This window comes from Rhinoderma darwinii, chromosome 8 (assembly GCF_050947455.1).
Source record: "Rhinoderma darwinii isolate aRhiDar2 chromosome 8, aRhiDar2.hap1, whole genome shotgun sequence".
NCBI lineage: Eukaryota > Metazoa > Chordata > Amphibia > Anura > Rhinodermatidae > Rhinoderma > Rhinoderma darwinii.
In genome coordinates this window covers 115,678,763-115,695,667 of record NC_134694.1, presented here as the reverse complement: position 1 = coordinate 115,695,667, position 16,905 = coordinate 115,678,763, and the positions used below count along the sequence as shown (strand labels likewise).

General features: G+C 44.9%; 1 protein-coding gene across 2 annotated transcripts; it reads right to left on the bottom strand.

Annotated features, from left to right (window-relative positions):
* Nucleotides 1–4,614: 4,614 nt before the first annotated feature.
* ZBTB9 (zinc finger and BTB domain containing 9) lies at nt 4,615–13,941 on the bottom strand. 2 transcript variants are annotated; one of them, XM_075836547.1, is made up of 2 exons: nt 13,858–13,941; nt 4,615–9,119 (listed from the first exon to the last, which is right to left on the bottom strand). In XM_075836547.1, exon 2 carries the CDS (start codon nt 9,108–9,110, stop codon nt 7,890–7,892), a length of 1,221 nt encoding a protein of 406 aa, XP_075692662.1. In that variant the 5' UTR covers nt 9,111–9,119; nt 13,858–13,941; the 3' UTR covers nt 4,615–7,889. The 2 variants fall into 2 exon arrangements, with proteins under 2 accessions (XP_075692662.1, XP_075692663.1); XM_075836548.1 differs by lacking the exon at nt 13,858–13,941 and adding an exon at nt 10,966–11,045.
* Nucleotides 13,942–16,905: the final 2,964 nt, after the last annotated feature.

Sequence of the window (16,905 nt, the reverse complement as noted above, 5' to 3'; positions counted from 1 at the left end):
GTATTATAGTAGTTATATTCTTGTACATAGGGGCAGTATTATAGTAGTTATATTCTTGTATATAGGGGGCGGTATTATAGTAGTTGTATTCTTGTATATAGGAGCAGTACTATAGTAGTTATATTCTTGTATATAGAGGGCAGTATTATAGTAGTTATATTCTTGTATATAGGGGGCATTATTATAGTAGTTATATTCTTGTATATAGGGGGCAGTATTATAGTAGTTATATTCTTGTATATAGGAGCAGTATTATAGTAGTTATATTCTTGTATATAGGGGGCAGTATTATAGTAGTTATATTCTTGTATATAGGAGCAGTATTATAGTAGTTATATTCTTGTATATAGGAGCAGCATTATAGTAGTTATATTCTTGTATATAGGAGCAGTATTATAGTAGTTATATTCTTGTATATAGGGGCAGTATTATAGTAGTTATATTCTTGTATATAGGGGCGGTATTATAGTAGTTGTATTCTTGTATATAGGAGCAGTACTATAGTAGTTATATTCTTGTATATAGGAGCAGTATTATAGTAGTTATATTCTTATATATAGGGGGCAGTATTATAGTAGTTATATTCTTGTATATAGGGGGCAGTATTACAGTAGTTATATTATTGTATATAGGAGCAGTATTATAGTAGTTATATTATTGTATATAGGGGCAGTATTATAGTAGTTATATTCTTGTATATAGGGGCAGTATTATAGTAGTTATATTCTTGTATATAGGAGCAGTATTATAGTAGTTCTATTCTTGTATATAGGGGCAGTATTATAGTAGTTATATTCTTGTATATAGGGGGCAGTATTATAGTAGTTATATTCTTGTATATAGGGGCAGTATTATAGTAGTTGTATTCTTGTATATAGGAGCAGTATTATAGTTGTTATATTCTTGTATATAGGGGCAGTATTATAGTAGTTATATTCTTGTATATAGGAGCAGTATTATAGTAGTTATATTCTTGTATATAGGGGGCAGTATTATAGTAGTTATATTCTTGTATATAGGGGGCTATATTATAGTAGTTATATTCTTGTATATAGGGGGCAGTAAAATAGTAGTTATATTCTTGTACATAGGGGGCAGTATTATAGTAGTTATATTCTTGTATATAGGGTATTATAGTAGTTAGTTCAGGAGCAGTTAATATATTGTGTTAGTTTGTCAGAGCAGTAGTTGCGTGGCCTGGAAGTTGTCAGTCGTCTCTCTTCTTTCCCGATGTTGTGACAGAGAATAAGGCCTGATGGACAGGACCGTAGTGGTGTACATGGCCATGTGCATTAATTTAAAAGAGCCTGGACTGCAAAATACGGGCGTAATAAGACACGTCCTATCTTTTTGCGGTCCAGGCTCCTGGGCAACCACAGTCGTGTGCATGGGCCCATTGAAATGAATGAGACTGCAAAAATAAGTTTGTGTGCATGTAGCCTAAAAGTAAAGTATTCAGTGTAATCTCCTCAGGTTAGATCGGTGTCTGTATTGTTGATGATACGATCATGTCCGCCTGGAGCTTGGAAACCTCTTTGAGGACAGGAACGCTCTGATACAAATCCTGGTGAGTCGACGATTAACATTTTTTTTATTGTATCTGGGAGATAATATGATTGATAACGTCGGGGATGCATTTTGTGGTTAGAGCTTTTCCTTTCTTCTACCTGTTGAGTGGACAGACTTTTCCTGATATAATACTGTATAATCCAATCCAATCCGATGTCTCCCCCTCCTCTCATGCTGTATTGAAAGTGAGAAGCTACAGCTGCATCCCCCTCACTCGTCTCCAATTTATTGAATTACACTTGTCGGATATGATGACCGAAGTTTCCTGTACATTAAGGCCTTATTCAGACAAACATTGTATACGTCTGTGTGCCGGACAGCAAATCAACGGAGCTATTCAGAGGTCAGTGATTTTTCTCGCAGCGTGTTTCTGTTGTGTGAAACTCACTGCATGTCCTATTCCGGTCCATTTTGCGGACTGTGTCACCCATTGAAGTCTATGGGTGCGTGAAAATCACGGACAGTACATGAACGTCATCCGTGTTTCACGCACAAGGTGCTAAAGAAATTCTGAGAAAAAAAATATAAAAATGGGCACCAACATGACATTAAAAACTGATATCACACAGAACTGAAATGCGTTAAATATGGTGTTTTTTTTTGCGGACGCAAGACGGAGACACGCTCCTCTGAATAAGGCCCCATGCACACGACTGTAGATTTCCATCATCCGGAAATACAGATCCGTAATAATTTATAGTCATTCGTAAATCATTCGCATATACATAATGGTGTCCGTAAATACGGTCCGTAGTGCATCCATATTTACGGATCCGCAAAAAGGAAACCACAAATGATACGCAACATCTGAAAACCTGGCATCGCCTACCAAACGCTTCTGTAATTACGGACGGCTAAGGCTATGTTCACACGCTTACTAAAAAACGTCTGAAAATACGGAGCAGTTTTCAAGGGAAAACAGCTCCTGATTTTCAGAAGTTTTTAAGCAAACTCGCGTTTTTATGCGGTTTATGCGGTGAGTCAACGAAAAACGGCAGAAAATGAGCCGGGTGCACAGCCCTTGTTGCCTGTAATTACGGAAGCACCCATAGACTTCTATGGGGAGTTCGCAAGGTAATCAAGGACAAAAAAAGGACATGTTCAATCATTTCTAATGTACGGACATTTTCTGTAAAAATACGGCAAGGTGTCCGTAGCCCATAGAAATGAATGGGTCTGTAATTACGGTCAAAAAATATGGACGTGTGCACGGGGGCCTAAGAGTCTGGAGGCAGAGAAAGGGGAACGACTGCTGGAAGGTGATCCTGCCCTCTAAGGTTATGCTCAAACATGGTAGATTTGGCACGAATTTTCGTGCATTAGGAGCCGAGAATCTGAAACAGATTTAGGGCCCAAGCACACGACCGTGCATTGTGATCCGCAATGTTAGATAGTATAGGGCACGTTATATCCTATGGGCCAATGCACACGACCGTGGCTTCCAAAAAAAAAAAAAAGGACGTATTTTACTTCTTTTGCAGTTAGGGCTCATTAAACTCAATGCACATCTTGTGTGTGTGCACGGTCCGTGATTGCGGACGGCCCGCAGACGACTCTCCTCAGGCCGTCCGCGCCATAGTCACTGACCAGATATACAGCGACGGTCCTGCGCTTGAGGCCTTACAGTACGTTAGTACTTACAGTGGGCATTTTCATATCCGCAGCATCCCTATTTTGTAGCAGATTTTCGTTGATTTCACCTTTACAATACAAATGGTGAGATCCGCTGCAAAAATCGATGCAGATTTACTCCCAAAATTTGGGCAAATCCGCTTAAAACTCAGACTAATAGGTCATATTACAAAGTTTCATATAAAACTACAATGGACATGGCTGCGTTATCGTGTAACAGAGATATTGTGAACGGAGGCGCCATATAGTGGCACAAGAGAGCCAATGGGTCTGTAGTGCATGTGAGTCCACGTGCCCCAGTACAGCGCCCATATACAGGAGTCCCACGGCTTCCTTCATGGATGGATTATTTTCTGTTTAAACTGAATGAAAAAAATGCATATTAAAGGGGGTGTCCGAGATAAAATGACTTTGTGTTAATGATTGTAATATATTAATATAAACACATCTGTAATATACTTACATTTTACAAAGTGGCCCCGTTTCCAGATCCTGCCGTGGGGTACTTGATGGGTCACGTCACTCTCTGCTCTGGCCGCTGTGTTGATCTTCAGTTCTTTTCTGGGTACACGACATGTCACTTGTGATGTGCCGTGTATGGGCTGTTCTGCTGCACAGCCCGTAGCGCGCATGCGCGTTCCCTGCTGTTCTCGAAATAACAGCAGGGACCGCGCATGCACGTTACAACAGAACAGCCCATACACGGCACATCACAAGTGACGTATCGTATACCCGGCAAAGAATTGAAGATCAACAAAGCGGCAGAGCCAGTGCAGAGAGTGACGTCACCCGTCAAGTACCCCGCGGCAGGATCTGGAAACGGGGCCACTTTGGAAAATTTAAGTATATTACAGATGTATTTACATTTATAAATTACAATCATTAACACAAAGTCATTTTATCTCGGACACCCCCTTTAAATCAAAACTGTGATCCTGGCCCTGAGTAGTGTCCACTATCCACGTTGCTGAGCTTTGTCTTTTCCAGACTATCCACGTCTGACATCTCTTACCAATTTGTGAGACTGAAAAATCCATCAAAAACTATTATTTGCCCCCTCATGCTGTCCATACGTATGTGCTAGAAATGATAAAGATCGGGCGCTCCCTGTAGTCACTGGTCACATCCTGATGAAGGGTCCTGCATGGGAACATCAGTGATTAATTAGATCGGGTAACGTCCCACACTGCCCCCTGCAGGTTGTTTACACAAATACATTGTCAGGAGAAGCAGCTGGACTAGAAACCGATGTCTATAATGCAAAGATTATTATTAGGATTGGCCGGTGGTAATCGGCTGGAATCTTTATCATACAAATACACACACACATTATATATATATATATCTCTTGCAGGATACGAGAGGGGGTCACCTGCTGTTTGCACCCATATAAAAACGTCCAGGAGCTTTAAATCTGGTTTTATTTTTTTTATTTCAGACACCAGAACTAGCGACGATTCTATTTTACATACAAGCTCAGAGTGTAGGATACAAGGGGGACATTTAGTAAAAATGGACAATGCACATTGGTAATAAAAATCTGGTTTTGCGCAGTATTCAGACATTAGTGTTGTGGTTCTTTAGACCTCCAGCGTTCTCAGACTGATCACCGATAATCACAAGATGGCGTCATTCAGAATAAGGAGCGCACTGTGACAGGAAAGCCACCAAGAGATCTACACTAAAAGCCACGTCTCACATCCTGAAATAAAATAGATTATTCATGTGCCGAGTTATCAGTGGTTTAAGTGCCAAGGACAACACTTCCTGTCACTCTGTTCTGGAAACTATGTTTTATCATAGGGACACATCTTATAGATCAGAGTCCGGCTCTCATTTTTCTAACACAGGTTAAGAGATCTAGTTGGTTGCTAGGAATGTCACTGTCCCTATGATAACACTGAGCTTGCAAAGCATGGGGTCAGGAAGTATTGTCATGGGGACAAGGGAACGGAAGTTCTTTTCGTGGGAGGAGGGTAACTTTAACCTCTTAAATCTAGACAGAATTACTTTGTTTAAACACAATCATGAAGCTTTAATATAGTTCTCAAGAAAGGGAAGCAAAGATTAATAATAACCATAAAACTCACAAAACGTCTATCATTTATCCAGCCGGAGTTATTCCTTAATCATGAGTGTCTGTAATAAGACTGGCGATCCCGGCAAGTTATGACCGGACTCGCACGTCACATTTTCGCGGCAGATTTCCCTTATATTTTTATTAGAACAGATCCTAAAAAGACAAACATATTGGACTTTCCTAAGAAAAAATAACCCTTCCTATGCCGAAACCTTCATTCCTCCAGGCACAGAAGATGTCCCTTTATACAGAATGACGGGAGGCTCCTCTGAACATGTCCTCGTGGTGTCAGCGGGGATCATCATTGTACTGGAGCATTCCTCATGGGCTCACATCCCCACCTCTGGCTACTACCACCACCACCATCATCATCATCATCATCATCACGATGACTAGATCCATCAGCTCCATTCACTGACAGCAGCCGGGGCAGAAATGAATAACACAGTCGACGTTCACATTCGGCCGTTCCCGGTGTTCCTATTCAGTTGTATGGAGTGACAGTGCACAGACTTGTGGCCCCTCATTCTCTGTAATGGTGGGGGGTCCCTGTAGTTGGACCCCCATCTATAATACTTCTATGAACTGTTGAATTCACAGGTTATAAAAGGTAAAACAAGGTGGTCGTGAAACCCCCCCCTGAATGGCAATTTTAAAGGGTAACTAAACTTTCATAAAACTTCTGACGTCACAGTGACATATCAGAAGTTTTGATCGGTGCGGTCTGAGCACGGAGACCCCCACTGATCGCTAAAACGAAGCAGAAGCGCTTGGAGGAGCGCGGAGCCGCTTCAGTTATGATCAACTTTTTTCAGAAAGCCGAGCAGTTGGTGCCCCGGCTCATAAACTTTCTATGGAGTCCGTACACCGTCACCTCGGCTTTCCGAGAAAAGCCGATCAGAAACCAAGCGGCTCAGCGCTCAACCAAGCGCTTCCTTTTAGCGATCAGCGGGGGTCTCAGTGCTCAGACCCCCGCCGATCAAAACTTATGGTAAGTCACTGTGATGTCAGAAGTTTTCTGAAACTTTAATTACCCTTTAATGGAAAACACAATATGAGGAGCCTGTTTGTCAATCTGTGGGCAGCGCCTGCTTTCTCCCGCCTGTAGAGACCAGGCCGCGTCTCAGTGCCGGCGTCATATACATGCTACTATGTACCATCATGGCAGCTATTTTTCGAGGGAGCGGATGGGCCGGCATGGGAGACCTTCAGACATTTCTTTTGCTGCCGCTATCCGGCTAACTTATGCAGGTTCGGACTGAGGGACCCTTCACTAATTCCCAATATTTAAATATGGGCTTTCCCAACCAGTCACGTTGATACCTCCACATAGAGGAATCTACCGCCATATACTGGGCTGTACGAATATTGCTGCTCCCTCCTGCGTGCTCATTATATGGCACAAATATTAAGAAAACCATCACTGACGACAGGGCAGGACTACAACGTCACGCACATAAAAAGAACGGCACCGGCCACAAGCCTCGCGTATCCCGGCTCCTGGTGTCGTCACCTTCAGGTTGTTGAGCCAGTGGAGAAATGAGAAGGAAAAGTGACAACCACCTGAAACAGAAATGTGCTCCGAGCTGCTGTCACTTCCCTTCCCCCACTCCTAATGAAAAGTGCATCGCTCAGCAGGGGGCGCCACTGAGCACATGGAGAGATCTCCTCCCAGAGTTAACATTATATGGAACCCGCAGTCCATCTTGAGGCGTGATCGGGGGGGGGGGGGGGGGACGACATTCATGTCAAAAAATATATTTAGAAAGAACACTTAATATCTGTGCCATACACCTGCGCCTCTTATGTTATTACCAATCAGTTCAGCAGATCCCCGTTCAGAGCTGGTTCCAATATTTACAGTCTATATATCCGCTTTTACGTATCGTCCCCCTCACCACTACTCTGAACACCCCCCAACCCCAGATATCACAGGTAATGTAACCTCTCCATGGGGTTATCGGTTATTGCAGGAAATCAGCGTTCCGAACACAAATCCCTAACCCTGTATATGCAGACACACAATGACATACATGATGGCTACATGTGTATATTTACACAAAGACCTAAAACCGGATCTGCTGTCCATAGGTTGGTGCACGTTTTATACCACTTACATTGACCGGCCGTTATCTATAGGTACATATTTCCATGTCTATGACAAGGTCATAGATGATTGAACGAGCCAGGGACAAATACGCCGCCTCTGACTACGGGTCGTCTGTTGGTCTTAGTCCACCACGCGTTTCGGGACATGGATCTAACACAACAGATCTGCACCTCGGAGGTCCCATGTAAAACAGTATAAAGACTTAAAATAAAAAGCGATGTGATGTTGATATATTAGAATATACCACAATAAAACCAACATTCGTACAGACCTCCGTCAAGCACAGTCCAGAAGTGGACAGCATTCAATACACGACATCTTCTGGTCTGAGAAGAAGCTCTAAAATGCAGAATCCAGGCTACAATAGTACAGATCTAGGACTACTCTCCTGGTGACGGGGACGTGTTCATTCTGGGAAGGTCCAGAAAACTCAACTAATGTCAATCTCTAGAACAGAAGGCCCCTGTTTATTAAACTCCAATGGAAGGGTTCTAGAATTTACTTGTAAGTCCAGCAGGCCCCTGCCCACCTCTGTCCTTTGCAAACCTCCTTGTGCTTCTGGAAGCAACTTTCCACCCTGAATTTGCGGCCACAGTCTTCGCAAGAAAACAAGTTTCCGCCATGAGTTTTCATGTGTTCTGTGAGATGATGCTTCAGTTTGAACTTCTTGTGGCAGACAGAACAGCCGAAAGGGCGCAGACTGAAGGTCAACATGATATGGCGGTCGCGTTTAGGCTTGACGGCAAACCGCTTGCCGCACAGGCAACCAAATTTTTTCCCATCCGGGGCAGCCACAAGCTTAACAGGAGCGTGAACAGTTTGAGCCTGAAGAGCTTGAGATACGATCTCATTTCCATGAAGGTCCACAGGTTTCGAAATAGTAAAGGACGTCGGTTCGGAGGCACCATAGAGTTTCCGAGGAATACAGAGAGAAACATCAGAAGATGAAGACGTAGGAGGGATGACAAAGCTCAACTCTGACGGGTACTCGCCCTGCATCTCAGTGACTTCAAAAGCCTTCATGTAACCCCCGTCCTCTTCAGTCCGCTCTTGCTTGATGTAGATGATCTTGGGACTTTCGGGTGATGAAGAAGAAGGGAGAGCATAAGAGCAATTGGTAGCGACAGACTCGTCCAGAACATTTCCACCATTTTTCAAATCATCCTCCTCTTCTTCTTCCTCTTCCTCCGAAACGCGAACCTTGATCACTTCTTCATCATCTGAGCAACCCAATGTGACGGTTGGGGGTGGTGGTGGCGGGTCATCTCGAGGCAGTTGGAAGCTGCTGCTCGGCGACTGACTTTCGCTGGCCCGGCTTGACCAAGTCTGTGGGACACATGTTTTCCGCTCTTTAAGAATCTCAGAACATCGGTCTACCACTTGCCACATCTGTAAACCACTGGCCACCAGGAGATGTGACGGTAATGCCTCCATTTCAAGACAAAGTCTCCCAGAGTAAATGAGTTGCAAAAGGTTCTCGAAAGCATCGGGCTGAATGACGCTGGGCAAAACCAGACAGTTGGTGTCATTCAAGAGCAGCTTGTCGTGGAAGTACGGGGAGGAGGCAGCCAAGACCGTTTTGTGAGCTTGGAAGACGCGATCTTGGACCTGGACAGAGAGATCGCAGAACATCCCCTCCAATCGCTGCTTGTTCAGGGTGTCCAGGAGCACGGAGCTGTAGTGTGGGAAGTCCAGCTGGACGCTCTCGGACCCAGGCATGGTGATGGTCTGAGGGGCACAAGAATAGACAATGAGAGACAATCCTTATTGTCAAACATTTACAATCTACAAGTGTCAAGGCCCTTTTACACCGTCCGATAAGCGGCCGATGCAGCGAGCGCCGATCATTGAGACATCGTTGATCGGCGGTCTTTTGCTCCTGCCACGCGGAGCTATAGATGGGGACGAGCTGTCATTACTCTGATCGCTCGTCCCCATACATTATTATCATGTCGGCATCGTCTCCCTGTTTACACACCAAGATGTGCTGCCGACACCGATAATATTTCACTTTTTTAAAATGATACGACCAGCAGACGATCCAGCGTTATATAAACGCTCAATCGGCCAGTGTAAACCCCCCTTTACTCCACTTTCTCAGAGATTTCCCACAAGGGTCATTTGCTCCCAATACCAGACCACAAACTGCTGCATTGTTCGTAACAGTGTATGCTGATGTGGCACTTATCCTGATGGCTACCTCCGATGACACCCCCCCTGTGTAGAAACAGTGGTCCTGAGCCTCGCTGGACTGGGATATTGGACTTACATCGCACCGATGCCTCCACTCGATCAGGCCCTATGATTAACCCCTTCCCGCCGCAAATACTTTTTATTTATTTTTTTCGTTTTTTCCTCCCCACACTCCAAAAGCCATCACTTTTTTATTTTCCGTAGATAAAGCCGGGTGAGAGCTGTTTTTTTGCGGGAAGAGATATAGTTTTTCATGGCACCATTTATTGTACTGGGAAACTAGAAAAAAAATCTTTGTGGGGTGGAATAGGGAAAAAATCAGCGGTTTCACCATTGTTTTTTGGTTTTGTTTTTACGGCGTTCACCTTGCCATAAAAAATAAAAAAAAGACAGGTTAGCTTTATTCCGCGGGTCAATACTAATTTTATATTGTTTTTTTGTTTTACGATTGTTAAAAAAAAATGTTTTGTGCCGCCATAACTTTTTCAGATTTCCGTCGATTCAGCAGTGCGAGGGCTTGTTTTTTGCGGGACGAGCTGCAGTTTTTATTAGTACCATTTTGGATACATAAAACATTATAATTTTCTATTGCATTTTTTTGTGGGAGACGAGGTACATTGCTTTTGGGAGAAAATTAGAAAGGGGGAGGTCTCTGAACTTTAAATATTTTTTGTATACAAAAAAAAAATTATTAAACTGCTTTTAACTTTTTTTTATTAGTCCCTCTATGGGACTTAAACCAGCGATCTTTGGATCGTTTGTACGATATACTGCAAAACTAATGTACTTCAGTATATCGTGATTTTTACAGGTTCCAATTACAAGGTAACTAAACTTTCAGCAAACTTCTGACATGTCATGTAACATGTCAGAAGTCTTGATCGGTGGGGGTCCGAGCACTGAGACCCCCGACAATCGCTAAAACGAAGCAGCAGAAGTTCTCGGGTGAGCGCTGAGCTGCTTCGTTTCTATTTGGCTTTTCTCAAAGTCGAGCAGTTCGTATACTGGCCCATAGACTTCATATTGAGCCCGTACACCGCTTGCTCAGCTTTCCGATCGGTGGATGTCTCAGTGCTTGGACCCTCACCGATCAAAACTTCTGACATGTCAGAAGTCTTTTGAAAGTTTAGTTACTCTTAATAGGAATAGAAAGATGGCAGACCTGGTGGCCCTGATTGGGCCCCCAGGCTGCCATGACAACCATCGGTACCCCACAATCTCATCATAGGGAGGCTGATGGGCTGTTGTAAAAGCCCCCCCATGTTTCTAACAGCTAAGATTCCGCGATCATTATTGACCATCCTAAGGGGTTAAACGGGTGGGATCACAGTAGTCTCAGATTCTGCCCGTTGCCCACAGCCGACATCCACGTGTCACTTACACAGCCATTAACATTTATGTGGCCGAGTGGCTTATCCTCTCTGCTGTATCCAGGTAACCATGGAGACCTTCCCTCCTCCCTCACCTCTGACCTTTTCTGGGAGGAGCCTCAGGACTTCCACATCCTGTGCAGTCATAGTACAGTGGCCATATTGAGAAGGTCACCGTTACACTTAAAGAGTCTCTGTCACCACATTATAAGTGTCCTGCCCCCTACATAAGGAGATCGGCGCTGTAATGTAGGTGACAGTAATGCTTTTTATTTAATAAAACCATCTATTTTCACCACTTTATTAGCGATTTTAGATTTATGCTAATGAGTTTCTTAATGCCCAAGTGGGCGTTGTACAGAGGAGTGTATGACGCTGACCAATCAGTGACCAATCAGCGTCATGCACTCCTCTCCATTCATTTACTCAGCGCATAGGGATCCTGCTAGATCCTTATGTGCTGTCTAACACATTAACAATACTGAAGTGTTTAGACGGTGAATAGACATTCCCCGGGATGTCTATTCACAATCTCTGCACTTCGTTTCTGTTTCTGTGGTAGTTAGAGCTGAGGAAGCGTGATCCTGCGAGATCTCGCTGTAAATGACAGGTCACAACGAGATCACGCTTCCTCTGCTGTAACTACCCCAGAAACCGTAACAAAGTGCAGAGATTGTGAATAGACATGCCGTGAAATGTCTATTCACCGTCTAAACACTTCAGTGTCCCCGGCGTTACATCACTACATTAAGGGGCAGATTCATGAAAAGCGTCTAACAGGAAACCTGTCTGTTGCCCATAGCAACCAATCACACTGCTGCTTTCATTTTCTATGGGGAATATAAGAAATAAAAGCTGCGCTGTGATTGGTTGCTATGGGGAACAGACAGTTTTACTGTTAGACACGGTCAGGCAAAAAAAATCTTTTGCGGCAGATTTTGTAATCGCTGCGTTTTTACGCTTTATTCACTTTTTTGTGTCTTTTTTTACGCTCTATTTCGGCTTTTATTTAATTAATCAAATGCAAAAACCGTAGGCGGTGTTTGGTCAAAAACTGTGGCAAAAAAACCTCAAATTAGTGGAGCGTTTTTTTTTCTGTGCCCCATTGATTTCTATAGAGGTTCAGAGGTGCAAACCGGTCACACAAAAAAAAAAAAAAAGGTCACTTTTTTTCCCTGCGAGTGGTCAAAAGTTGCCCGGTGAAAAAAAAAGCGCTCAGTCTACATTGAACTAAATGGGGGTAGATTTGGGAAGTTTTTGGCGCTGATTACCATGCAGTTTCGGCATCAAAATCAGCGCCAAAAGAATCTGCGTGAACTCGGTCTAAATAATAGTTTGGAGTTTGTTGCTCAGGAGTAAATGAGACTCTGCCCAAAAGAGAAGCCCCTGGTGAAGTGACCCCGAAATCCTCCTGCCCGATCTGACAGTATATACCGCCGGGGACGCCGTATACAGGAGTATATAACGCCAGGGACATTGTATACAGGAGTATATAACGCCGGGGACGCCGTATACAGGAGTATATAACGCCGGGGACGCCGTATACAGGAGTATATAACGCCGGGGACGCCGTATACAGGAGTATATAACGCCGGGGACGCCGTATACAGGAGTATATAACGCCGGGGACGCCGTATACAGGAGTATATAACGCCGGGGACGCCGTATACAGGAGTATATAACGCCGGGGACGCCGTATACAGGAGTATAACACGCCGGGGACGCCGTATACAGGGGTATATAACGCCGGGGACGCCGTATACAGGGGTATATAACGCCGGGGACGCGTATACAGGGGTATATAACGCCGGGGACGCCGTATATAGGAGTACATAACGCCGGGGACACCGTATATAGGAGTATATAACGCCGGGGACACCGTATACAGGAGTATATAACGCCGGGAACGCCGTATACAGGAGTATATACCGCCGGGGACGCCGTATACAGGAGTATATAACGCCGGGGACACCGTATACTGGAGTATATAACGCCGGGGACACCGTATACAGGAGTATATAACGCCGGGGACACCGTATACAGGAGTATATAACGCCGGGGACACCGTATATAGGAGTATATAACGCCGGGGACACCGTATACAGGAGTATATAACGCCGGGGACACCGTATATAGGAGTATATAACGCCGGGGACGCCGTATACAGGAGTATATAACGCCGGGGACGCCGTATACAGGAGTATATAACGCCGGGGACGCCGTATACAAGAGTATATAACGCCGGGGACACCGTATACAGGAGTATATAACGCCGGGGACACCGTATACAGGAGTATATAACGCCGGGGACGCCGTATATAGGAGTATATAACGCCGGGGACGCCGTATATAGGAGTATATAACGCCGGGGACGCCGTATATAGGAGTATATAACGCCGGGGACACCGTATACAGGAGTATATAACGCCGGGGACGCCGTATACAGGAGTATATAACGCCGGGGACGCCGTATATAGGAGTATATAACGCCGGGGACACCGTATACAGGAGTATATACCGCCGGGGACGCCGTATACAGGAGTATATAACGCCGGGGACGCCGTATATAGGAGTATATAACGCCGGGGACGCCGTATACAGGAGTATATAACGCCGGGGACGCCGTATATAGGAGTATATAACGCCGGGGACGCCGTATATAGGAGTATATAACGCCGGGGACGCCGTATATAGGAGTATATAACGCCGGGGACACCGTATATAGGAGTATGTAACGCCGGGGACACCGTATATAGGAGTATATAACACCGGGGACACCGTATATAGGAGTATGTAACGCCGGGGACACCGCATATAGGAGTATATAACACGGGGTACGCTGTATAGAGGAGTATATAATGGTATATAACACCGGGCACAGGCCGCCCCCGTCTCTCGGTTACCTGTATCTCTCTCTCTCCCCCGAAGATCCGCACTGATCAGCTCTACACTGCGGCCGCCCCGGGACACGGCCACAAGGACAAACATGAGCTAACCCTGTGACACTGACTGAGCAGACAGGCCCGGCCTCCAATCCCCAGCATCACACATAGCGCTTACCACTGGAAACCAGCGGCAGGGACAAACATGACTTAGTCCTGGGGTTTACCTCAAATCACATGACCTGTTCAGCTTCCTGTCACATGACTTCTGTGTGACGTATAAAAGCGCCGGAAAGCGCCCTATGCAAGTAGCTGGCTCTTATCAGCCGAGGAAGAGACCCGGGGAGAGAGAGGAATGTCCGGGATTCCGGCTCACCATCTTATTGGGACAGGGGAGTCAGCGTTGTTTACTCGTCATGTGATTGGCTGGGAAAATGCACGTGATAGTCCGGTAGTACTGGGACCACTCTCTGCCCGGACTCTCCCCAGTATAGTGAATAATAAAGTGCCCCCTGCGGCTCCACGGAGGACATGTCCCCCTCCATATTATTCCTTCATGGAGGAGACCGTGGAGAAAGAATTAGACCTAGATCACAGCTGAGATGTTATGTACTGCTGTATCTAATCCTATCACGTGTGATACTGTCTTCTGTATCTAATCCTATCACGTGTGATACTGTCTGCTGTATCTAATCCTATCACGTGTGATACTGTGTGCTGTATCTAATCCTCTCGTGTGTGATGCTGTCTGCTGTATCTAATCCTATCATGTGTAATACTGTCTGCTGTATCTAATCCTATCACGTGTGATACTGTCTGCTGTATCTAATCCTCTTGTGTGATGCTGTCTGTATCTAATCCTATTATGTGATACTGTCTGCTGTATCTAATCCTATTATGTGTGATACTGTCTGCTGTATCTAATCCTATCACATGTGATACTGTCTGCTGTATCTAATCCTATTATGTGTGATAGTCTGCTGTATCTAATCCTCTCATGTGATGCTGTATCTAATCCTATTGTGTTATACTGTCTGCTGTATCTAATCCTCTTGTGATACTGTCATCGGTATTATGATTAATAAAACTAAAATTGACAACGCGGTGGACTGCAATGCTTGAACAATATATAGGAAGGGTTCTTTACAGTGAGAGCAGTCCAGCTGCGGAATGTTCTACCACAAGAGGCAGTAATGAGCAGTGCCATGACCGCATATAAAACAGGCTGGACCGCATTCAGAGAGGCTAGAATGACAAATAATGTTGAGGGTTGCAATTCATTTAGTGTTAAATCATTTTTAATTAACGAGGGAAATTCTCCAACGACCGGGAGATACGGAAGAGAACGGCGGAACTTCCCGTTGGTCACGTGATTGTAGAATAAATACAGCGGATCTGGAGGAGTCACATTCATGACAAACACAACACGAAGACCAGACAAAATCACGATGAAGATATTGAAAAGTACCGGTCAGGGAGCGGGGTCCAAAATGTTTGTTAAAGGAGTTCTCCACTCTGGACAATCTCTACTTCTCAGGCCTCTCGCATACGAGCGGGTTCGGTCCGTGATATACGGTCCGCATGTTGGCAGCATTTCCCAGACCAAACACAGTGCAGGGCGCCGGGCTCCTAGCATCAGTTACGTACGATGCCAGGACTCGCTGCGGGAACACTGTGCCGCACTGTAATCATGTTTTTAGCACAGGACAGTAGTTCTGCGGGCAGGCAGGGCCTCCGCGTTACAGATAACTGGTGTTGGGGGCCCGGCTCCCTTCACTGTGTTCGGTCCGGGCAATGCGGCCGACGTACGGACTGTATATCACGGACCGAACACGCTGGTGTGAATCCGGCCTTACACAGCGCCCAGTCATATCATTGTGTGGTCTGTGTAATACAGGACTGGTCCTCCAGAGCGAGAGACACTCCATGTAACCGCTGTCCACCCTGACCGAGAGATGAGGATCTTGAACACAGGACTCCCCCCACTATTAACCCAGAATTCTCTGATCGGGGGTATGGAAATGGGGTTTCTTACCTGGACAACTTCTTTGTCAATCATTAAAATTTGGAGAGAATTTGACGCCGCTTGAAATCTGCATAGAACAGGCCGAGGGCACCAGTGAGGAAGGTCATGAAGAGACCCTATGACAACTCTGGCGGAAGTCCTAGTCCTGCAACGTGGATGTTAAAGTGTCGGCCTAAATGATCAAACCTCGGCTTCTGCTCTAACTTCTGATTTACTGCTTTTTATTTTTTTTTCCAATTGTTTTTATTAAACTTTTTCAAGTATGGATTACAGGAATAAAAAAAAGGGGGGGGGGATAATAAAACAAATATAGGGGGAGCGGAAATCCCCAGAGATATGATGTGGATACAACTAGATTACAACTTTCACAAGATGCACATCAAGGAGTCAAAAGTATTTTGCAGTAACGTCCAGGAGAAGAGGGGGAGGGGAAGGAAATAAACATAACAAGTTAGGGTATGTGTAAGGGTATGTTCACACGACCAATTTTCAGGCGTGATGGGGGTGTTTTACGCCTCGAATTACGCCTGAAAAGACGGCTCCAATACGTCGGCAAACATCTGTCCATTGCTTGCAATGGGTCTTACGATGTTCTGTTCCCACGAGGTGTAATTTTACGCGTCGCTGTCAAAATACGGCGCGTAAAAAGACGCCCGCGAAAAAGAAGTGCATGTTACTTCTTGGGACGTTTTTGGAGCAATTTTTCATTGACTCCATTGAATAACAGCTCCAATTACGTCCGTAAAAGACGCGAGGAATTACAAAAACGTCTGAAAATCAGGAGCTGTTTTCGCCTGAAAACAGCTCCGTATTTTCAGACGTATTTTACTAAGCCGTGTGAACATACCCTAATGATATGTTCACACGGCCTATTTTCGAATGTTTTTCGGGCTGTAAACGCCCAAAAAAACTGACGAAAAATCGGCCGCAGAAAACGGCGTTCTGTTCCGATGGGCCGTTTTTTTTATGCGGCCGTTATGAAAAACAGCCGCGTAAAAAAACGGCTGCGGAAAAGAAGTGCAAGTCACTTCTTGGCCCGTTTT